Source organism: Onychomys torridus, chromosome 23, assembly GCF_903995425.1.
Source record: "Onychomys torridus chromosome 23, mOncTor1.1, whole genome shotgun sequence".
Taxonomy (NCBI): Eukaryota; Metazoa; Chordata; class Mammalia; order Rodentia; family Cricetidae; genus Onychomys; species Onychomys torridus.
The window spans coordinates 32,406,080-32,432,147 of record NC_050465.1 but is presented as its reverse complement, the minus strand read 5'-3'; the positions used below and the strand labels follow the sequence as shown (position 1 = coordinate 32,432,147).

Genomic DNA, 26,068 nt, shown 5'->3' with positions numbered 1-26,068 from the left:
ATTAGCACGGATAACAACAAAGGAAGGAAATTTAAGTGCCATTTTCAAAGTAATTGAGATATAAAGGTGAGAGATCACTGCCATCAGACACAATGTGTATTGAGATGAACAGAAGTTTGATAGAGTGATCTTTGTTTCACCTCCAAAATGCTATACATCTTATTTCATTAGACTTCTTAATTTAAACTTGGTTGATGTTATGATGTTTCCTAATTATATAAAAATTATAGGGCTCAGTCACTAATAATTTTTCAGAGTTTTTTTTAAAGATACAATATTAGTAAATTTTAAGGTTCTAAAATATTTTTTGTGGAAAAAATTGTATGTAAGTGATTACATTTTGAAATATTTAATATATTCTTTGAAAACTTCAAGGCATGTTTTATTGATTGATTGATTGATTGATTGATTGGTTTTTTGAGACAGGGTTTCTCTGTATAGTTTTGCTCCTTTCCTGGAACTCGCTTTGGAGACCTGGCTGGCCTTGAATTCACAGAGATCTGCCAGCCTCTGCTTCCTGAGTGCTGGGATTAAAGGTGTGTGTCACCACTTCCCGGCTCAAGGCATGTTTTAAATAATTCAACCCTTTTTTTTTTTTTTTCTTAGAGCTGAGGATCGAACCGAGGTACTTGTGCTTGCTAGGCAAGCGCTCTACCATTGAGCTGAATCTCCAACCCCATAATTCAACCTTTTAAATGCAGGCATATTACTAAATCTAAGATGAAAAAGATGTGTACATAATAATTAGAAAATAAGTCAGGCAGCATGTCATTTATCCATGTGGAAGATCTCTGTAGTATTGTCTCAAGGAAAGGCATATGTTTGCCAGCTTTGGCACAGTTTGTCCTCTGATTTGGGTGTAGGTATGCAGGGGTGGTGAAGCCCAAGGAGCGGGTGGGTAAGCCAGGGCAACAAGCAGAAATAACTCCACCTCCTCACATCAGTGTCTCCATCTCATCTCGGTCAGCTCTAAGTAACTAGTGCTTTTCTGGATTCTAACAATTATGATTTTTGTGATGTACAGTAGGAAGTAATTATTTCATCCAAATGTGAATGGCAAATATAAAGAGAAGTCTTCATTATGATCTAACTATGACTCTTGTTCCATCATTACCCAATGTATGAAGCTTTAAAAACCAATTTCTTGCAACTTAGAGAAAAATTTAGAGACAGAAGAGAAAAAAATCTACTTGACCACATTCCTAAAGAAGTTGCCTGTGGTATTTGCCTTCTCAGTAGTCCAGGATTTGTGAGACAAAGTCACAATGCTTCTTTTCAAAGATTTTCCCTCATCCAACATCTTTACAGTTTTGAAATTCAGAATTATTAAGACTGAGACAAAAATCTTAAAATTTCATTTCAATGGCCTTTTAAGTTCATGATTAGAAAAATTAGAATCTTGTTACTTTGTATTAAAAAATAAGCATCTTCTTTCCATTATAATTTAAATCATTCAAAGGAAGAAAGACACAATCCTTAGCATGTGTAACAGTGGTTAGGAGTATGTTTAATTATTTTTACTCTAACTGCTTTAAATAAGCCTTTATAGCAACAATGAAGGCTATCGCTTTGGTACACTTTTTTTGTTCCAGAATAAAAAGAAATAAACAATGTGTGGTCCAATCCATTAAAACAGTCACCTGCATCTCATCCAATTTGGACTGAATATCTGGAGGGAAGTCCCCTGCTCCACAGTTAAATGGGTCGAAAGGTTCAGCTCCAAAAAGGTCCCGTTCTATAAGGAAGAAAACATTTTAAGTAAGATGATCAAACATTAGTTGAAACACAAAAAAATCAGAATTATAATTTCAAAGTCTGAATTTACTTATTATATTAATATAAGTATTTCCATGATCGAATTAGATACTGGTTCTTATAATTTATATTGGGTATTCTTGATCTAAGTAAGCAAAAATATGTTTTATGACTTTAGAAATTCTCTGGCAAGATGGGATCAGTCATATTCAGGATGGTATTGCCATAAACAAGTGTTTTAAGTTCTCATTTATATGTGAATATTAGTGTCAAATGTTTATAGTTGTATGTTTAACTGGGAGTATTTAGGAAACTAGAATGGGATTATCGGAGAGAAAAGTGAAGAAAGATCTTAAGGAAGGAGAACAGTAGAACACAGACGATGTGAAGGGGAAAATGCAGAAGGAGGTTTAGGTAGGGAGAGGGGGGAAGAGTAGGACAGAGAAGAGGGAAGAAAGCATAACTAACTCTAACGATGCGTGGAAAATCATACGGAAACCTAGTATTTAATAAGCTTCATGTGTGTGTTTGTGTGTTTACATAAGAGTTTAATTGCAGTTACGCAACACATAGTAGAGTAGCAGTTGACTGAGCCTGGAGTGGTACACCTCTAACATTTATCAGTGAAACAAACAACCTACTTAAGGCATGGGTTACTAAGCACACATTGACACAGGCTAACAACTTGAAATTGCAATCCAGATGTTCTAAGCAAGTGCATTCTTATTTAGTATATGGTACCTAGTTTGATATAACTCATCATTTCTAATATGTGTGTAAAACACTTTTTATTTATAATTAATCAATTATCCCATTAATTTGTGATAGTATCTAAGTGAATGGATTTAAAAAAATGATACCTGGGAATATTCTTAAGGAACAAGCATACCCCATTACTTCAGGGTGGTTATGGCATTATCTAAAATGCACTGTGACATGCTACATCATTAATTATTTCCTTGAAACTTTTATTGAAACAGGTCTGGCCATGGAGGTTGGTAAGTAGCAGAAAGCTTGCTAGTATGTGTGTGGAGCTGGCTTCAGTTCTTAGCACAGTGACAAATATATAAAGAATATAATTCATTTATGCAAAATATATTTAGATAAAATTAAAATATATTCCCACTTACATATTTAAATGTTTTAAACTAAGTTTATTTTTAATCAATGAGAAGATAAAATGTATTTATTGTCAAGTATTTTGACACATATGTTAAACTTTGTAATGTATAAGTCAGATGAGAATACCTACTTTTTCATACATTTATCATATCTTTATGGTAAAATATTAAAACACACTTTTCTAGCTTTCAGATATTTACCACTAATCTACATCCCCCCTTTCTCCTTTTTTTTAACCTTGGTCTTCACTTACTATGAAGGTATGCTCAATTTCTGTGAGATAACGGATTTTATACTCTACACATGTGTGAGATCATATGGTATGTTCATCCTTGTGCCTACTTTATTTTACTTTACACACAAGGAACAGTTCCATCTCTGTTGTTTAAAGTGACAGAATTTCCATCTTTTTGGCTGAACAGTATTCCAGTGTGCATAAGTCCATCTTCTTTACCCACTAGTAAGTGGAAAGACACTTAGTTTCTTTCTACTTTTTGACAAGTGTAACTGAATTGAACATGAAGATTGATACTGCCCCTTTAGACAAATAGCTACAATAAATGGATTGTATGGTGGCATTTTTTAACTTTTTGAGAAATATCCATACTTTTTCTATGATATCGGAACTAGTTTATCCTTCTATTGTTGTAATATGTACGAGGATCTTCCATATTCCTGCCTGAACACTTAGAGTGAGGTAAAATCTCACCCTGGTTTTGATACATGTTTCCCTAATAAATACTGATTTTGAGCACTTTTTTCCCCATGTACCTAGCTATTGTCTTCTTGTATGGAATGTCTGCTGTCTGTGTTTTTAATTGAAAAATTTGGCTGTTGAGCTGTTAGGATTACCTATATATTTTAGATGTCACGAACCCCTTTGCCTGTTCTGAGGGTTAGTATTCACTTTATTAATGATCTTCTTTGTGGGATAGAAGATTTTTCGTTTGATGTAGTATCATTTGTTCATTACGATGATGAATCTTGGTTGTTGACACATTTGGAAGAAGTATTGTCAGCTTGGGATTTCCTCCTTTACCTGCGGTAGGCATGATCCTGATTGGTAACTGATTTAGAGGGCCCAGCCCACTGTGAGCCAGCAAGGAAGCCAGGAAAGGGTCCTCCATGTAGGGTCTCTGCTCTGGTTCCAGCTTTGAGCTCCTGTCCTGACTTCCCTTGGTAATAGGCTATATCTTGTGAACTGAAACAGTCTCTCTCTTCCCCAAGCTGCTTTTGGTAATGGTGTTTATCACTACAATGAAAGCAAACTAGATAATCTATTTTTTGCTTTGTATGCTATGGAGATTTGAGTGAAAAAAAAAAACTTCTTCATTCTATATGCCAATTTTTAGATATTTTGAAATTTTTCTGTAGGCTGACATTTTCAGTCTCTAATTATTATTTTTCTTTAAAAAATAATCATACAAAATACACTGAGTAAATGAAATGAGCAATCTCCCTGCCCAAGTTCCACACAGGAAACAAAAGGCTACATTCTTACCATGCACCAAAGGCTTCTGCAGACACTGTATGTGAAACATCTTAATAAGGTGGAATATGAAGCTGATTTCCCCAGTATTCATGTGGTGTGAGTGGCTGATGTTTGGCTACTGGAATAACTCATTCAGAATCTGACAGGGCACAGATCAGATAGACCTACACAGTAAATGCCTACTTGATGCTTTCTGATGTACCAAAGAGAGATTTCAGTGTTGTTTATAGATATATAGAATATACATTAGAAAAATGTTTTGAATATTTAATATATCAAAGGTAAACACCTTAAATAATATTATACACAGAAAAATCATAGAATGTACACTCTTTACATATTCTTCCACTAAGGATACATAAATGCCTTGTAACAAGAATATCTAAACTACTTTAGTAAACATATTACAGATGACTACATGATGACTCCTAGTTATTTCTAACAGTTAGGATATTAAATAAATAGAAATGCACAGTTAAACAATTTTATGGTTCAAATAGCCTTATACCAAAATTTTATTGTTCATATAAGGTTCAACTTACAAAAAGAGATGTGTTTAGTATTTTTTTCTCAATTATAAAGTAATAATAGAATTAATCAAATTGGAAACCTATATAAAATACTTCAATAATTAAAGCTGTTGGCTTGTTATGTTATTTTCACAGAAGATGAAAGATTGAAACTGCACCAAAATATAGCAGGAATGCTAATATATTTAGAGAGCTTACTGATCTCAGCAGATCTGCTAGGTACTGGTGGGATCTGTGTGCCATTTCGAGTAGGTGTTGGAGACGGTTGTGATATTGGGGAGAATGGAACCATATCAAAGATGTCAGTGGAAGGAGACTTCCCTGTTACACTGCCGGCCTGTAATGAAAACAGGAATCAGTGTGATGACCCATGTAAGTACATTACTATCCTGAGAATGTCATATACATGTAAAACTCACAATCACAGCCCTGAGGTGAGTAAGATACCTTGCCATTCTGTAAATAAAAAGTGGTTAACTATAGTTTCTTATGGTTCAAAATAATACACCAAATGCTCATTTAAAAGAAAACAACAAAAATTTGTTCCCAAATGAATAGTAACAATAGTGTGGACATTGTTGAAGATCGATTGGCAAGGTATGCTGAGCTTTTGTATACTTACAAACAATTGTCAACCCAGTCAGAAAAAAATAACAAATACCTTAAAAACTATTTGATTAAAAATGAAAGTTTTGTAGTTGACTTTGCATGTTTTTTTTAAAAAAAATAATTGAACATAAGTGACTACTTTCTTAATTATGAACGTTCAAGTTCAATTTACATTTTTGTGTTCTCAAAGGTAAAGCATATTAATTTGCATTTATAGGTACAAGAAAAATTAGTTGACATTCATTGCAGTAATTTTATTCCTAAATAATGTCATGTTTTCAATAACAAACTGCAACCTTGTAAAATAAATTAATGATCATCAATGTAACACCCAAATTATTAAATTATACAGTGCAGCTCAGGACTGGGAAGATATACAGAAATGAATATTAATATCCTCTGAAAATGCAGCCAAAAACAATGTAAAATGGGAGAATTATGAGTTTGTCAAGCAAGATAAAATAATGTATAGCCTTCTATGGAAACTGTCATAGCTGATTAAAGGATGAATTTTTTAGAGAGGAATAGAAGAACCTTTTACATTTCCTATTACACTATAAGAATGCTGCCCAGAGCAGCTCATGGTGAAAATAGAGGTCTCAAAATAAAAAGAACAGGGAGCTGGTTGTGTGTAGAGAGAGATGCACTAGTTGTTTAGCTAAAATGATTGCTAGTGTCTTTTTCATCATAAAAGTTACAGTCATTTTCCCTTCTTTAATACTTTACATTATACCTCTCACCCCTTCTAGATTTAGGAATGTTGCTCTCCTAATCCTCGTCTGTCTTCCTCATTTCCATATCTCTCCTTAGCACATAAAGATATTAAATCTTACCTGCTACTAAAAACCAGCAAAATTTCTTTTCTCCCCTAGCTTCTGTACTGATACTACACCCTATGTTCAGGGTTTCTAAACTCTCATGATTCTCTGCTTCAAACTCTGCTAAGCAGTAACTTAAGAAAATAAAAATATCCCATAAAGGCCCCAGGTCCCATCACATTAATTCAAGGCACACCTTTTTTTAGCACTACATAAAGGACACATTCTACAAGAATTCTTTTTAAGTAGGGAGTGGATAGTAATTTTCTGCTTAGTAAGTTACATGAGGTCTCGGATTGCTGCTCTCACTGACTGGCTTGAGCTGGCCACTTCTAGAAGGTGTTTTATTAGTGCTCCCACTGACAGTCTGGAGCCAGGCGAGTTGATGGGAGTGACAGAAAAGGAAGATGTGCTTAGACAAGAAGCTGGATCATTGCTATTGCTCCAGAAAGAGGATGGGAATCTCAGCAACACATGTGGCACATGGTCAGATACTCTGTGTGACAACTGTAAAGGAAGCAGGAGAAACATGCTAAGAAGGAGAAAGGAGGCTTGCAGAGAGTGAAGAGCATGCATGAAGATTGTTTGGGCAAGTATTTTGTGAAAATTTCAGGGGTAAGTTTACTAAATTGAAATACAGCTAAAGATGAATATCTGTACAAGGTCTCGCTGATCACTTTTTATTGAAATAGTGTCATATTTTCATGGTTTTAAACAGAATATCAGATTCACCAGGACTTCAGAGGAAGACAGAAGAGAATAAACTAAGAAAGCCTGTCATAGATTTTAAGGTCTCAGTGATGGGAGTGTACAGTAAGATAAACAGTCATGGACATAAGATACATTCTGGTGAATAGTTAGTGATTGTAGAGTTTTCTAGTGTTAGTATATTTTTTTGTAACTTTCCAGTCTTTATAAGTATGACTACAGCAATGCTTACATTTTCACAGAAGTAATGCCCATAGATTTGTAGGATATACAACTCCGTACATTCAGAAGCAAAACCAAAACCTAAAACTGTGACTCCAGCTCTCCTGCCCATCCTGAAAATAAGGAAGGAGTTCCCATGGCCAGACACTCTGGAGATGGAAAGGAAGCTAACAAAGACTTCATAGAAAATTGAGGCCATAAACAGCAGGTAGGTAGTATAGTAAACAGGGTCAAGATTTTGGGAGTCATTCTTTTATCACGGACATTTCTCACCAAGAGCTGAGCTCTCTCCAGGTGTCAGATTCTATAGTTGCCAATTAACAAGCTAACACCAAAGCTATAGGTGAGCCTCTCCTCATTTACTAAAAGCCAGAGGCCAGAAAGAAGGAGCCTTCTATATCAATGCTGCATTGTATTGTCCCTGTAAGAGGCACTGAAAGGATAGAGGTATGGGACGAGGCACTACATCATTGCTGGGGGAGCCTGAACAAAAGGTTTCTAAAGGTTAAAGTTGAGGTTTTTCTTTTTGTAAGAGAGGGCGAAGTGCTGAATAAAGAATCAGAGAGGGGACAAGTGTTGCAAAGATCCCCCAGTATAAACAAAGCTGGGAGCAACATTAAAGAGAGGTCTTGACCATGAGTGTCAGATGGAGACCTTTGTATCAAGGCTTGAGAGGCAGAGATTTATGAGAATATGGCCAGCTAGGAAGCTGAGGTCCTCACTCAACTCAAAACGGCCCCAGCTCTGCGGTGACGGGGTGGGGTGGACAGCCCTCTTCTCACCAGTTTCCAGATGTTGACGCATACTTCTAAATTTCATTTTACAGCACTTCTTAATTTGCATTTTAAAAATTAAAATACAGTTACATCATTTGCCCTCTTCTGCACTTCTCTCGAATCCCCCCCACATCCATTCTGTATAGTTCCCTCACTCCCTCTCAAACCCATGGCCTTTTTAATTCAATTTTTTTATTTTTATTTATTTATTTATTTATTTTTTAATTAAAATTTTTTCCATTTTACATACCAACCCCAGTTTCCCCTCCCTCCCCTTCTCCCGCCTCCTCACCTCCCACCTACTCTTCAAAGTGGCTAAGGCCTCTTTAAATTTAATTTTAAATTTAAATTTAAAATTAATTTTAATTACTATTGTTCCATATGTATATAAATGCATTAACATATAGGTACAACCTACTGAGTCCATTTAGTGTTACTTGTATATCTATGTGTTCAAGGCTGCATACTGGATAACTCATTGGGGGCCCATTCATGGAAGACTAACTGCACCCTCTCAGCAGTTGTTAATTGCTTATGGTACATTTTTAACAGCACAGTAAAAATAAGCCTTACAAGAAACGAATACTCTAATTTGAAACTTATACCAACAGGAAAGACTATTTCAGGCTTCCCGATCTAAAGTGGGTTTATAATATCTTAATTATGAGAGCTACTATCTTATATTTCATTTAAAAATCATCGAAGTTAAATGGTTGTGACTAGCCTAGCAGCCACAAATCACAAAAAGAAACCTGAAACCAAGGCTCAGTGCTGTGAGCAGGCACTGCCTGATAGAAGAGGACAGAAAACATGCTTGCTTCCCATTCCATAGGCTTTGACTCAGGATCATCTGTGTGCAGCTAACAAATCTGAAGCTGGGAACTAGTAATCATTTTCTGTGGGTACCAAATGTTCTTTACTGATGTTCATGTTTAAACTGTGCCTTTGTTTTAAGACTCATATTTGGCTTGTTGTGTAACTGAGAGTTTTCATAATGTGCTCTTGCCAAGCTTGAATTCAAGAGTAGTTGAGAAAGCACTAGGTTTGTTTACCCACAACGAAATACACATTTTAGGGTGTAATTGTCTGATTGAGTCTAATCAGTGGCTACACAGTAGATTATATAAAAGTAGAATTTTACCTAACACTGGTTAATTGAAAGGGAGACATTTGTTTTACCCAGCAACAGACAGTTCAGTATTCCTTGAAACTATAATTTTATTCATTTAACTTTGTGGGATTAGCTTGATTTGTTTGAAAGCTTCTGGACCTAGTAAAATAAAATGCAAGCCCTCAGACATAAAAATCATGAGGAAAAATTTGACGTAACTTGGTGTGCCCACATTTTATAAATGGACAATCTTCCGAAGGTGTTCATGAGACTGGGAGGGCAGAATAAACCCTCTTTTCAAATATAAATATAAGTGACACTGCCATGTGAATATAATGAATGGAAATCAGTTTCCTCCTAGACGATTAGTCCCAAGTGGCAGGAAACCAGCCTCTCATCTACAGCCAAACCACAAGAACACAGAACAAAGCAAAGCGTGGAGTTAAGGAACGGAAATTTCTCAGTGTATCTAAATGATACTTTAGCATGAGGACCAATTTCTAAAACCAACAAAAAAGGTCTCCACAATCTCAATGTAATAAGGAGATACATATTATGGATAATATCAAGGCCTATTTCATTTGTCAGAAAAGGAACCCATGCCTTAGACAGCTGAATGGAATTTAGGACAGTGAACACCCTGTGTTGGGATGGCCAGTAAAGAGGTCATCTGTTTGGGGGGTGTTCCACTCAACACAAACACATTGAAAACTCATTAAGCATATAATGACAATTTAATTATGTGCAAACAACTCACCTATATTATTGTATGTGGGATCCTTAATCAATTATAGTATTTCTTCAGCTACTATATAGACCATTGCCTCTATTTCTTTAACCAAACTGCTAGCTAGTTTAATCATTTTGTAAGCATCCTATATTTTATTCCTAAGTTGAACACAAAAAAGTAAAATGTACAGTGTGTACAGAATCTCAATTCCAGAGTAGGCTGTAGGAATTCTATGAAGTATGCTTTCCTACTGTGTCCTTGAAGGTAACATTCAATTTTCATAAGAACAGATGCAAGTTATTTCTAACTTATCAGAAATAGGTTACCCTGAAAGCACATGGAAAATCATTAAGAGATACTTACACTTTAATTTGTATTTTAATTATTATACATCTGCCATTTTTCCAATTCAATAGTTTGACCCAATCCAAAATGGGTATTCATAAGCTACTTCATGTCAAATAGTTGAAGGTAACAAAAACTTACTTTTTATAATTTTACTATAAGAAAGGTGGGAAGTTATTTCTACAGTGGTAAAGTAAATATAGCTGTACTTAGTACTATGCCAGCTTATTTCACTGTTGTGTAAAGAAAATAGAAAATGAAAAGCAAAGACATTGTTAATAATCTCATAAAAAAGAAAAGCCTGAAACTACATATACACAAACAACAATTATATTTATATATTTGTGAAAACATATACATGTATATGTATATATGTAACAAGAATAATAAAAGAAAAAGAGGCTATCAATTGAGAGAAGGAGGATGAGATTGGCTGGGTATCCAGGGAAGGGTTGGAATGAGGGTATCTGGGAGGGGATGGAGGAAGGAAAGGGAAGGGGGAAAGTGATGTAACTCTACTTGAATTAAAAAATGTACTGAAAACATAAAGAATAGAAGTAGGTTAAGAAAAGCCTATAACAAAATCTTCAAAATTATTGGATCAGACTTTTCATAATTCATAATTTTAGTAATTTCACTTAACTTTTTTAAATTTTAGAAGTGAAGAATATTTTTTAATTGACTCTCCTTAAACAATCAAAAGTTTTCTGTGTTCTTTTTCATACACCCATCATTTACTTATGGTGAGAATAACTTAGTAGGAATCTTAAAAGGTCTTAATAATGAAATCAAACCTGAGGCCAGTTATTGGGGTGATTGCTGGAAGATCAGAGAAGCAGAACAAGCCACAGCTATCTCACCTCGGTAGTTCCTCAGGTGATCCTGTTTCCTCAGGCTGGAAGCTTCTGAGTCCTCCTCCACATGAATCTCAGCTGAACTGTGCTGCTCCAAAGCCTGAACACTTAACCAACCAAATGCTTAACTAACTACATGCTTTACTCCTTTAGTTCCTTGTCCTCATGCCTTATATACCTTTCTCTTTCTGACCCCACTCCCTGGGATTAAAGGTTGGGTTTCTGGGATTAAAGGCGTGGGTCACCATGCTTAGCTGTTTCTAAAGTGGCCTTGAACTCAGAGATCCAGCTAGGTCTGCCTCCCAAGTGCTGGGATTAAAGGCGTGCATCGCCACCACCCAACTGCTGTTATGGCTTACTCTTCCCATTTTCTAGCCACCATTTTTGGCTTTGTTCTAGTGGCTGTCTGTTCTCTGACCCCAGATATGTTTATTTCAGGGAACATGCAATATTTCAGGGAACACAATACCCACCACAAATAACCATTGCATGCTCCAGAACAGTGGTTCTCAAACTATGGGTCACAGCCCCTTTGGTAGTTGAACTACCATTTAATTGGGGTCACATGTCAGCAACCCTGCATATCAGCTATTTACATTATAATTCATAACACTATCAAAGTTACAGTTATGAAATAGCAATGAAATAATTTTATTGTGGGAGTCACCACAACATGAGGGTTGCAACACTAGGAAGGTCGAGAACCAAGGCTCTAGGAGGTCTCTGAATTGCAGTAAGACACTTAAGCCTATTCCTCCTGCTTAAATGAAACTTTGTCTTCTTTAACCAAGATCTTACTATATTCAAACCTCCAATGCTCATTTACAACCTCGCCACTGATTCCATTTTTTTTCACAGGTACCCAGTGTTAGTGCAGGACAGTGTCTGCCTTGGGACATATTTGCAAGATCTGCTGGAGAGGGAGCAGCAGTTCTTCAAATGTGTCCCAAACCATTGGATCCTCCCAAACCTTCACCTTCAATGAAATGGCCTCAGATTTCTGTCCTCAAAGAAAGGAAACATGGTGACATCCCAAATGATGACACGCTTGTTTTATTTTTTGACAACCCAAAGGCTGAACCAAAGCATACCTAATAAATTCTAGAAACAAGTACTCAAGACTCACTGGAAAAGCACTCTCCCTCATACTCTGTGTTTTATAACAAGACTTATAATAAACATTTTAACATGGCTTCAAAGGGTGTGTGTTGCATCTTGCACTTTTAGAGCCAAAGCAGAGGATGGAGCCATTGTTCTGTATCTTGAAGAAAGGAAAGCAAGGCAAAACAAGACAACGCTAAACTCTGAGAGGAGCATAAAGTGAAGGAGAAAAGTAAGAGGGGTTATGATGCGAAGGCTAGGGCCAGTAATCCCACTAAGCATATTGTCTGCACTCCGTCTGCTACCTTCCCCTGCTTGGCTATTGCAGCTGACAGCCACCAGTTCTTTCAACAGTGGACATACCAACTTTCTCCCTCAGAGGATGAAAAAACATGAGTTCAAAGTGAAGGGAAAAACAGATCAAACTTTCAGGTCATGCTAGTTTGAAGCCCTAAGCCCAGTTCTCATAGAATCATCCTTCTTCAAGGTGATGAACTGGTAAGCCATTATGATATTGTCTATAAAATTGTATGTATATAATTATATATAAGTACTATATATAAAAATTGTCATCTTCCAACAGTTTACTTGTCTCACAATGGTGTTCAAATCCATGCAATTATGCTGTAAATAGTGTGAATACGATGCATTATGAAGATTATTTGTGGTACAAATTATTAAATAGAAAAAAGTTCAGTATTAAATAATCTTTGCTAGAAAAAATGTAGCTTTAAATCGCACCTCTTTCAAAAATTACTTAATAATGATATTATCCCTGGTATTGAGGAAAGGATATCAAAATAGATCAGGTCAGACACAAATAATTTCATAACAAATGTTTGCATGCTGTCTGAACAGAACTTGTGCATTTTAGTGTCTGAAGCTACCGCATCCAGTACATGGTCTTGTTCTCAGTCTATTTCCTAAAGTGATGTTCAGCATTGCAGGACTAGACTACATGCCCGCTGTGTCTATCCCAGGAAATTATAACCAACACGAAAGAAGGACAGATTTGCCGCAAGTGGAGAAAGTATATTAAACCTTAAGATCAAAGTGGGGCTTAAATTATTTTAGAAAATATGGGGGAACAAAAAGAGTAACATGAAAAATAACCATGTTCCGAACTAGCTACAGAATTTAAACATGGAAAAGCACCTTGCTGAGCAGTCTTCATCTCCATCCAGTCTTTGTTTTGATATTGATCACAAAATATGGCTTGAATCAGTACAGGATTCATGATCAAGAGGTGTTTGACATCATAGAATCACACACTTACTCAATGTACTTACTGGAGAGGATGACACATGAGTTATTCTCAACCGGTTTTCTAAATCTTGTACTTTATTTTTAAGTTCCATATTTTCTGTTTCTAAATCTTGGATCTAAAAATCAAAAAATTATTGAATCATTTTCAGGATTATTTTTTCTTGGAAAATATTGGCTGTTATCTCAGCTACATTAGCAAATACCATTTTATTCTATTAAAACTCAAAAGTTCTCTGGTGCACAAGGAAAACTGGTTGCCAAAGCCAAGCAAATATCAGAAAATCTTGGGTCACTGGAAAGACATTAAATTAAAGAACAAAACGAAACAAAACAAAACAAAAAACCTTGTTTGTGTAAATATTATGTTCCTAATGTTAATTTCTGTGTTTTCTTGTTGAGCTGTACAATTTATACCCATAATCTTGGAGTATAACCACAAGACAGAAAAGCTGCTTGTGAAGACTGTAGGGTGGAAAAGTGGTGTAATTGAATTACAAAGGAATCCGATCTGCATGGGAATCCACTTACCCAGCATCTGCTGCCTCTGCTGCTCTGATCCCCATGAGAAGCATCAGGAAGTGAAGCAAAGTCACATGAGAACACTAAGTTCTTGTGGGAATTCAATATAAAACAGTTAAAGACTGTGCAGAGGCCCCAGGATGAAGAATTATAGGAATATGGAGAAAGCAGCGCCCGCCGTGTGAGGAAAAATTAATGGCAGGCCTTCTCAGTCTGTTTGAGCATAAACAAACTTCCCTGTACGCATCAGACAAACGTGAAGTGAGAAGGTTAGGTTACTCACTCTTTTCTGCATTCCAGCAATCTGTTTTCTTGTTTCCACATCTTTTCCTCCAGATTCTAGAAATTTCCTGTATGCCAGGTCAAAAGCTTGGCCAATTGTTAATGTTATTTCTTCAGCCTTTGTAAAATCATACAATGAAGAGCTGCATATTAGTAACAATATATCATGCTGTTATTTACCCCCCCTCCACCGCACCCCCAAAACAAACAAATAAAAAAAAACAAAAAAACCCAGAGGTCTTCAGAGACATTTGTAGGAAGTATTCTGTGCTGGCATAAGGATCTGAGGTCTGTCAACCTCAAGAATAAAATCAACTGTAGAAAAAGGAGGCCACCAATGAGCAGCTATTCAAGTTAGAAAGTCCTGTGAGTGAAGCCTTCCCTCTGTTGAATTGAAGAGCTTTCTGCAGAGTTATTTTTCTCCCTTCCTCAAATACCTAGTACCAATCAAATGCAAGCATTGAACTGAGTGGTTTCTCTTGCTGTTTTGTTTCTGTTTTCTTTTCCTAATGAGAAGGGATTGTAAGCTTTGGGCAGGTGACAGGAATGAAGCCCCCTGGGTATGGGGGTCCATGGACAATTCCAGGGAAGACCTCTCTAGACCGGCAACTAGGTCCAGTTGGTTCATCGTTCCACAGAGATCTAAGCAGTTTCAAACATGGAAGATTAGCACAGAAACGTGAACTTTTACTTGAAAGCTTCTAATTTTCAGTGGTGTTAACAGTTTATATTTCTTGTAAGATGATAACTGAACAAAGCATTGCTCTCTTCGGAATTAGACCTGGTGTACATTCTATCAAAAAGAAACAGCTACAGACACCCAGAGTCCACTACCTCATTTCTTCTTCACCTGAATCTCCACAATTTCCTGGCATTTGCATAAATAGGAATAAAATATTAATTTACTTAATTAGCCCAAAGAGTCTTAATAAGGCATTAATTGAGTCAATGCACAGACAAATGTCATAATAAGATGAATTCCTGTTTTTAATGACAGGAAAATAGTGATAACATTAAACAGTGAAAAATCCCACTTTAACAAACCAACATTGTTAATGCTTTTTACATATTATGAACTACCTAAAACAAAACATTCTTCTTAAAACTTATTAAAGGAAGGCTTTGCTACACAAAATAAGAATGAAAAATGTAGGCTGTTTCAAAAATTAAAACACAAAATATGACTATAAGAATTTATTATAAACGTTTCCACTATGGACATATTGGGCAGAGTGGATTCCTCCTATATTAACGATGCATGTGTGTCTTGACAATAACCCAACTTTCTATACAGAATTAATGGAAGTTGTATAATGTGAAATTTTTATAATATGGCATGCTTTAACCCTGGTTAAGGGAACTGCAGTCCATTGTTTAGTAGAATAGGCCATCATCTAAATTAGAAGCAAACAGAAAATGTGATGTGTGGTTTTTGTTTTGATATTTTGAAGCTGGCTGGCCTATAATTCACTTTGTAGACAAGGTTGGCCTTGAACTCACAGTGATCTGTCTGCTTCTGCCTCCCAAGTAATGGAACTAAAGGTGCATGCAACAATACACATTCTTTCCCTGCTTGGCTTTGCAGGTCATGAGTGAATCTCTATGGCATGCATTTATTTAAAGTAAGATAAATGTTTGGCTTCAAATAGGCCATCACTTTTTTGTGATTTTTTGTTGTTTTTGTTGTTGTGGGATATTTGTTCACTGTGAAGATGTATTGCTGTGATTGGTGTAATAAAAAGCTGAACTGATAGTGACTAGGCAAGGAAGATAGGCAGGATTTCCAGGGAGAGAGAAGAGGAGGAATCTAAGCACTCGAATCATGTCAACGAGACACCAACGAGACATGGAGAAAGTTGGACACGTAGAATGAAATAAAGGTAAAAAGTCATGATAAAATGTAGATTAATAGAAGCAGGTTAACTTAAGTCATAAGAGCTAGTGGGGCAAGCCTAAGCTAAGGCCAAGCTTTCATAATTAATAAGTCTCCATGTCATTATTTGGGAGCTGACTCACAGGATAGAAAACGACTAGTTACATGTTTTAGATTTACCTAAAACTGTAAGAATTTGCACAGACAGGTCCTGTTAACACTGTCTCCTGCTCTTTCCAATGGTACCATGTCTCAAAGGTGCAGCACCAATCACAACTAGGATATGGAAAATATGGCCAAAGTACAGAGGACTTCAAGGCAACAATCCTTCACCTTGCTGTAAAGGCATTCCTTTTCCAGTCTGTTCTCACCTTTCTCTCAGACCATCAGCAAACATCAATTTGCTGCTTCTATGATTTTGTCTGTTTTGGAGCACTATAGATGTAGAATCATGGAACACTATGCTCAGGGACTGGCCTTTTCCTTTGTTTGCAGAGCCATGAAGCTGCTGTATGCACTGACAACTCATTCCTTTCTATTGCTAAGATCTGAGGTTGGAATGTATAAAAGAGTGTTTATTCACCTACTCTTTAGGGGGATTGTAGTTTGGGGCGATTAGCAATAAGCTAAACTCATGAAAACAAATACATATGCATGCACATTTGTAAATATTGTCAGGTTTGTTTTTCTGTGAATATTTTAAACTTTGATTTCTGTGTTGTGAATTTCCAAACTGCTCATACAAGAGTTGCATGTTAAGTTTCTTAAAAGACTTACAAACTGTTTACTCTGAATGGCTTTAGCATTTAGTGTTCCCAGCAGCTACGCATGAGTCATGCAGTTTCCACATTCTCATCAGCATTTGGAGGTTTTATTGTAACCTTTTGGGTAGCAAATGTCTCCGTTTGATTTCTAAACTTCATTTTCCTAATAAATGCTACCATGGGATATTTTTTATGTGCGTATATGTCATCCATAGATCCTCCTCATCGAATGAGATGTGCCTTCTGTCCATTCTCTAACTTGATGGGCTTTATACTGCAGAACACTCAGAGTTCTTGACACTAGCTTGTCTCATCATCTCTGTAAGAGACTTTTGTACAATAGCAACCTTTGCATTACCCTCCAGAAGACAGTGGATGAGACTGCATTCGTCGGCTGCTCTCAGTTCATTGCTATGGTGGTGGCTTTTTTTCTTCCAGGCATCTGGCAGTTACACAGCATGGGAATGACTTTATTTAAGCAAGTTAAATATCCATGAATATTTGGCTTTGGGATTTTGAAGGTGGAGTCAAATTTGTTTTCTGCAGCAAGTCTAAGATGTGGCAGAGCACTGTGCACACAACAGTGACTTCCAGAGAAACTGAAAACCTGAATTTGTTATTTGTATTGCTTTAGTTTAAACAACCTCTATCTATTACTATTTTATAATTTGAAGTTTATTTATTTAGTTGTGGAAGTTACTTTACAGGGCAAAATGTAAGCAGTTTTTTTCGGGAGGGTAATTCCTTACTAACTATTAAAATACTTTAAAAATTTCTTAAACCTAAAACATTTATGTAAATAGTCTTCAAAAAGAGATCTAAAATACTTTAGTTTAAATGACATCAAGACTTAAGTCTAGGTTGCTATTGTACAAAGATCATGTGACTTCAGTAGACATATATTCTTAGTTTATGATAGAATAGAATGTTTCAAAAATGGATGCAAATTGAAAACTTATATAACTGGAAGGTAGAAAGCATACGTTTTCTTTTTTTTTCTTTCCTTCGTTTGTTTTAAAACGTAAAAGGTAGTTTATAACCATTAAACATTTGGGGTCCCTACACAGTGGCATAAAATGTACTAGTCTAAGGCTGCACTTTTCTCACCTTTGAAGCATGATTCTGTAAGCTCCACAAATGTCATTTGAAAGGCAACATTGTCTTGAATGGTTTTAGCATAGTTGCCTATTCCCTGTCCTTTTAGCATTTGCATTTCTAGTATTTCCTTACAGTTTTGTTCCTCTCCTCCCATGTTTGACAGCATTCATTTAAGATGCTTTATCAGAAAGATAATTCCTGTGTCAAATACCACAGACACCAGTGTATGCTGCCAAATCATCCTTGAGAGTCATTGCCACATTCACAATAACAGTCATTAATTGCCCTCTTACCAGCCATGTTCCTGGGACAATGGCGGTGTCACTTTTGTCATGGTCCTAACTGTCTTTCCATTAGGGTGGGTGCTGCATAATACACACTTAATGAATGTCTCATGGATGGTTAAAATCCTATTCTGCTTGTCAAGTACAAAACATTATGGTAAATGTATATAAATCATCAAACTTTTACTCATTCTTGATAGCTTTAGAGAACAGCCAAAAATCGCATGATCCAGTGTACTCATGTAAGAAGTGCCCAGATATCCCTTTTACCTGTCAGAAGGCTTTCTCCATAATTGTGGATTTGCCTGTTTCTCCTTGTGTTTCTCAAATTACTTTGTTGAGTATTTTGAGGTTTCTGTTACATGCATAAAAGAGTCATAGTTTTTCATGTAGTATTCAGTTTTTTTTCAATGTCTAAAACTTGCCTTTCAAATAATGCCTTTCATGTTGACTTTTAGTTTGCCTGCTTTTATAAATTTCCAAGCCTGAAGAAATGAGGTATTTTTTGGGGGGGAAAAAGTACTTTTAGTAAACTACAAGTTTTCTTTTCATCCATTTATATATCCTGATTTGATTGCAAAGTCTAAGATTTCTTTACATAACTTGACTATCTCCTGCTTTTCCCCCCAAATGTTTTACAGTTGTACACTTACATCTAAGTCCATAGTGGATTTCCGGTAAATACAGCTGTACACTTTACATCTAAGTCCATGGTAGATTTCCAGTAAATATGTAGATGACATTTGAGATTTAGGTCAAGGTATATTTTGTTGGCATGAGCTGACCATACGAACCCACAGTTTGTGTCAAAAAGCTATCTAATTTTACTTAGTATGTTTGCAGGAGCAATATACTGCAGACAGAGGCAGAAAGAATACAAGTTCAACAGCAACTTGGAGTAACTACTGAATTACAGGCCAACCTGGGACAAAGAATAAAACCTTGTCTTAAAAAGAAAAATAAGCAAAACATACCTTTATCATTCTGCTTTTGTACTGTTATTAAAAACCAGGGAAGCATGTATTTGTGTATTTCCTTTCTGTGTTCTACAGTCTGCTCTATGGCCCTGGATGTCTCTCACTTACAGAACCATAAAGAAACCTCTATATAAGGTATATTCATGTCTTGCTTGTCACTGCTATTTTTCAGAATTGCTTGAACAATTCTAGTTCTTTTGCATTCATGTAAATTTAAAATAATCTTGTCTACAGCTACAAAAGCTCTTACTGTGATTCGAAGAATTGAGTAAAACCTGTAACAGGCTTAAATAGAAACATATGCAAACATATAGCATTGACCTGTGAACACGGTGTGCCTTTCTACTTAAATACACCATCTGTAATTTTCTTCATAAATTATTTATAGTTTCCAGTCTACAAATATTGTACAAGGTTAATTTTACAATTTTTTAAAATCTGTCTTTCATTTGTCAGACTTCTAGGTCTGATACTTATTTCTTCTATATCTTTGATTAGATTACCTGCCTCTTTCCTGGTTTTTTTTTGTTTGTTTATTTTGTTTTGTTTTTGGAGACAGGGTTTTTCCATGTAGTCCTGTCTGTCCTAGAATTCACTCTGTAGCCCAGGCTGGCCTCAAACTCAGAGGTCTACCTGCCTCTGCATCCTGAGTGCTGGGATTAAAGACATGTTCTACAATCACTCAGCTTGACTAGCTATTTTATTTTTTAATAAAACATAAATTTTTAAAAATTGTGTCCATAATTTCTGTTTTTTACATTTTAAGATAGTTGATTGTTCTAAGTCTTTGTTTTAAAATCCAGCATCTTTGACTTCCTCATGTTATAACCTATTAGTTAACTCTTTTTATTTGCTTTAAGATTTTCTGTTTCCTGATATGAAGAGTGATATTTGGTTCAATCTAAGTTATTCTGGGCTACTGACAAATTTGAGAAATTTGTCAACCCCCATTTTAGGTGTTATATCAGACACAATTCAAGGAAGAAAAAAGTGCTCTTGCCTGGTGGTGACAGAGAGCAAGTTTTCCTGCTGTGGAATTCTGGCTTCCCTTGCTTCCCCTGTCACTAAGAAGAAAGGGGTATGTCTTAATGTGAAGAGATTGAGAATGAGGATGCAACTCCAAAGACTTGGATTTCTCCATTATTCTGTTACTAAATGTCACATTGGGAAACAATTTCTGCAGCCTTGATTTTTCTTTCTTTTTTTTTAAATGAATGTGTTCTATCAATAAGGCTAAAACTCATTGTCCCATTTTAATATTCTATGATTAATTCACTATAATAATTAATAATATTATTGTTATTAATTAGAAAGGATGGCATATCAAAATTACTGCATATTGATCAAGTCAACATTACATTTATGTTCATATTTTAATTAGAGATATAATTAAACATGGAGTGAAAAATACAGTGCAACCGAGGAAACAGTTCCTCCTTGAGTGCATGAAAGCAGGCCTCTCCTAGAAGGTGGGTTCACTGAGATACTACATCTTCCTTTCCCAGAATTTTAGGCCCCTGTGCAGTAGCTTACTGGAACACAGCACACAGCTTTGTAAATCAGCCCCCTTTTCTGAATTACTCATAAAAGCGTTAATATTTCCCATTTTCCTTTTATCTTTTAAATCATCCATTTCCCAACACTTTGGACTTCTTTATTCTTTCTCTAATGCCCTCCTCCCCATGTGGCAAGCCTCCATGTCAGTAACTCAAATGGAAGATTTTATCTCTTCATCTTTCATTCTACTCCTCCAGACAGATTCTAGGATTCATAACGTGCCTCCCATAAAAGTTCAACATTTAAACTCTAATAAAATTGTCCTTGAGGTAAAAAAAAAACCCTATACTTTAAAAAATATGATGTAGCTATATAAGAAACACACTTTTGCTTTATGATCATATGATAGATGTAGATGGGTATCAAGGAAAGAGTATGAAGTAGTACATAATTATAAGAATGTTGATATTTATTATGAATTCTAATTATGAACCATTTCAGAGGATTCCAAGGAAGTTGATTTCCATGTTCAAGGCATGGATGAAAGAAAATTGAGTTTATTGCATTGGTGTAAATGCTAAAAGAGTGTTATATCTTAAAATAGAAATTATTTTAGGAATATCTGCTTTAATATTCTCAATCATACAAACAAAATGCAAACAGCATGCTGAGGAAGCATAGGAATATGTAACTATGGTGTACTTATGAACTGGGATGAATTATCAATAATGTGGTCTCCATATAAAGTCCCTTCTTGTCTGTAGACTACTGACTTGCATTGAGAAGCATACTTTTTTGTTTACAAAATTCCAAATAGATCTTATATGAAGCCAAATAGTCACCATATGAACTTGTTTTTTAAGAGCTCTAAAATTTAAAAGATGTAGGAAACAACTTAGCTATTTTGAGTAAATTTAAATACTATATTTTCCATCAAGAAAAAGTATCTGTTGCTAAGTATCTGTTATCCACCTGATGTAAGAAATAAGTATGAAATAAACAAGTATTTATTTTCAAAAAGTCCACATGGAAAAACCAGATAAATAAACCACCTAATCATGACATTAGTAATTTTCTATTTTTGAGAACAAGGAAAAAATAGAATCTAAATGAGTTTAGTTCTATTTCCATTTTAATCCAACAGTGTTGTTGAGGTTGGATAGTTTTCCATTGACGCCATCAATGGTTGCAATATGTGCTCAGATTAGGTTTTATAACAGAATGCAGACTTGGCTATAAAAATGAGCTTACATTTATAAGCAGGACATAGGGTTTTCCTTAAGATGTTGAATGATTAAGGAATTGTTGCATTTTAGAATTTCTCAAGCACCCCTACATGTTAAGAACTTCAGAATTCATTCATGGTACACACACAGACACACATACAATACCACACACACACACACACACACACACACACACACACACACACACACACACACACACACACAGACACACATACAATACCACACACACACACACACACACACACACACACACACACACATACATGGGGAAGGGGGTTCAACACCACTACTTACGTTAAGTGTTCTGAATAATAAACACCAAAAACCAATTTTTAAAGAATTGGAAACAATTTAAGCAGCCATACAGCATTGATTCCTCAGCTTAAAATATTTGTCATCATTAAATTCCTCATATTCTAGGAAAAGCTCACTTTGCTCGCTGCTCCTCTTTGCATCATGCAGACATTAGTCAATAACTTTTAGATTAAAATTTAAAATAGACTACACTATTTTGAGATAAATGCAAACATATAAAAGTAGCCATGATGCTCTTCTGAAAGAAATTTGCATGCGAACTTTTGTTAATGAACATAAGCATTTAGTTAGGATGAAATCCTGAAGGCTGTTCTCATGACAGGATGGACCTATTAATGCAGTTAAGCATTTGCAGGCCTTATTCATTTCCAAATACTTTGTTCATGCCGGAAACAAGACAATTCCTGGCTTGGAAAAGAGAACAAACCACCCTAAAACATCTGGCATACTTACACACTTTTCACTGTCAAATACATAACACAAATGTTTATTTGACTCGGAATCTTTGCATATGAAAGTGAATATCCTCTTGTCTGTTTTATCATCTGCACAAAATGAGATCCTGTGAAGCTGGCAGTTGTGTTGGACTTCCTGTGAACATGAGCAGAAATAAATGTAGTTCATTCTGAAATATCAGCTGTGTTAATAATACATCTTACAGTTTTGAAAGCACAGCGATCACCTGTCAACCCTTGTTCTTATAATTGCACATGCCTTAAATATAAATAAATATACACATGATGGAGATGAAACTCCTGACTCAAGGTTGAAACAAGACATTTGCTGCAATAGTGCACACACCAGTACATAATGGAAAAAAAGGAGGATCAGTGGATATTTAAAAACCATATTCCTTAAACCTTGAATATTTACTTAAGAGAATACAATTAAAACAATTCCAAAAGAACAAATTCTGCCAAATTCTTTGCATTTTTTGTACTGATAATAATTAGCAGTCTCATCCAGAGCAGAACCACCTCTGCACAAGAGTTCTCTCATTAAATAGAAGATCTGGGTGGTTATTCATTCACTCCTGGGCCTTTTTTCCCAAGGTCATCCTTGCAACTTTGGTAGCACAGAGCTGTTAACACAACAGACTGCAGATGACTGAATTAGGGCGTGTAATAGATAGAAAGACAACTACTCAACCAAACAGACAGCGTAGCAGCATGGGTGCACACACACACACACACACACACACACACACACACACACACACACACCAACGAATTATGAAACTTAGGATCATCATCAATATTATCTGTTTATCACCATAGTTTTCTGCAACACATTGGGGTTAAAAAAAAGTCTTATGTTATACATAATAATTAAGTGATGAAAATAAAATACAATCAATAATCATTCTGTTTTTTACTCTAGCTATATGCATTCTTTATTTCAAAGTGCATTATAACACACAGTGTCAGTCAGAAACTCTGGTCATCACATTTGGTGGGTGTTGTAAAAGACTAGAGATGGGAGCTATTGTAGTTTCATCCAAAGCTGACTAGGTGAATGTCTTTATAATTTTAAACATCAGAGTGTCTGCTATAAACATTTTTTCCTGTATTTATTGCAGTTGAATCAGAAACTCAAAGACTGTCATCAAAATCAGTAACAATGATGGCATAGAATCTTACCTTTTTGCATTTTACATGCATACTTGCTTTGATATAATCTATCATTCTTATTTCTATTTTGTTTATCAGACTGAAAATGAGAACTAAATGTCACAGATAATAAATGCTCAGAGAATTAATCTGTAGCAATGCATTATCCCCTGAGTGTCAGCTGAATGGCAGGTCACTAAGTATTTGCTGGATGAGCTTAATGATGAAGGGGGAAAGAAAGATACTGTATGGCTAACATGCGTTGACATTTCTGATCTATACATTCTATACAAGAGAGGAGAAGTGCTAGAAAGAGTAGTATGCAGGCTTTCCTAGCTAGTGCACACTAACTGTGAAGAATAATTGGCTTTGTGACATTCCATACATACATGAAACATTTTTATCGTACCTAGCCCACTCCAAGTTCTGCTACCCCATCCTTTCTCTTCTCTAAAAGTCTCTCTCCTACTTTCATAGTCTCCTTCTTCTTTTTGTCAATAGGTTATTGATGAGGGCATCTGCTCTTTCTTGCCCCTAATGTTTAGATAAACAATGACTGTGTATGTCTCAGATTTTTTTCTGATACTGCAAACATTTTTTCATATTAATATATATTTTTGTTTTAATACAATCAAATAACAACCCTGAGCCATACTTCAGTTTCTGAATACTGATAGCTAATATATATCATTAATAACTATATAACCATGTTTATGATACATTTCCTTGCCATTATACATTTAGAAAATAATGACTATGCAACTATATAACTGTATAATTATTGTTATATGATTCAGAAAAAATGATTTATTATTTCTACTTACTTATAGGATAAACATATCATTTCTATAGCAAGTGGTGGAACATGCCATTTTTTATTCACTCAACCAGTATGGTCACAGAGGGTATTTGGTTGTAATCAGTTCTGCATTAGCCTAATATTTGTTTATATTGATGTAATCGTTTGTGTGACCTGTCTCCTTGAGAAAACCCAAGGATCACACCAGGAAACAGGCCCCTGGGCATATCAGTAGGTGATTATATTGATTACATTAATTGATGTGGAAAGACCCATGTTAGTTGTAGGTGGGACCATTCCCTGGGCAGGCTATTCTAGAATGCGTAAGGTAGAGGAGGAAGCTGAGTATTAACATGCCTTCATCACTGTCTTCTGTCTGAGGACATAATGTTACAGGATGCTTCAATAAATGCTGTCTTGTCTTACTCCACTACAGAATGTAACAGGAACAGTGAGTGAAAACTCTCCCTTACACTGCTTTTATTGTAGTATTTTACCATAGCAACAATAAATCAATTAAGGCAGTTAGCAAAGACATCTTCCTAAGAAAGAAGACTAGAGCTGAGGACTATACCTTCATTTTCTTTCTCTGATTTTTATTTTAGGTACTTATGGTTGAACTCAGAGCTTCTTGTATTTAAGAATAACTTTTTCTGTATAGCACTATGCAGTCCACCTTGTGATAAAATTCATGTATATTAAATCTAGAACTAATTTTGTGAGATGTGATAAAAAAGATTTGGGAACACCACCAACAAAACATACATATATTTATATTCAATACCATTCATTACAGCTGAAATAAAAAAGATTAATATGTGTTTCTTTCTATGTCCACTGTTTCCAGAACCACATGCTTCATTTACAGAATAATTAGGGGAAGTAGAAATTAGAAAAGCATAGGTGATAACTGCTACAGAGATTGCATTTATTTCAATTTTACCCACCCAAGTGGGGAAGAAATAGTTTCTGTAAAGAAAGGTCATTGATTAATAGTATATTTAAAAATCCCACCTCTTACACACATATCTATAAATAAATTCAGGAGCCTCATATTTAATTGATCTTTTTCATAACTTAAATAAAGTGACTTTTATTATTAGATTCATGTATTTCTCTTGAAGTCCTGGTTTCTAAATTCGTGTGTGAGATGTTCTGGTGAAGTGTATTACTCTCCCCTTTCACCTCATCTCCTTCCTCTCAAACATACCACATGACTGACTTCTCATGAGAACTGATTCTCAGAGGCACACTATGACTACAGACACCAACATTCCAACAGTCTTGGGGACACTGGTGTTTAACAGAGCTAGTAACTCTCTGAGTAGCTTTTATTTTTTTCATTGGAATGAAAAGATAACACT

General features: G+C 35.5%; 1 protein-coding gene across 6 annotated transcripts in view; it reads right to left on the bottom strand.

The window, feature by feature from the left end:
• Positions 1 to 26,068, bottom strand: part of Gulp1 (GULP PTB domain containing engulfment adaptor 1) — a 250,007-nt gene that overhangs the window by 5,998 nt on the left and 217,941 nt on the right. For 3 of the 6 annotated variants that reach the window (XM_036173404.1, XM_036173401.1, XM_036173402.1), the window contains exons 6-11: positions 22,749 to 22,886; positions 14,242 to 14,358; positions 13,968 to 13,991; positions 13,463 to 13,555; positions 5,098 to 5,236; positions 1,641 to 1,735 (exon numbers count right to left, since the gene is read on the bottom strand). In XM_036173404.1, the coding sequence (XP_036029297.1) occupies positions 1,641 to 1,735; positions 5,098 to 5,236; positions 13,463 to 13,555; positions 13,968 to 13,991; positions 14,242 to 14,358; positions 22,749 to 22,886 (606 nt within the window). The other 3 variants (XM_036173405.1, XM_036173403.1, XM_036173406.1) reach the window with 2 other exon arrangements.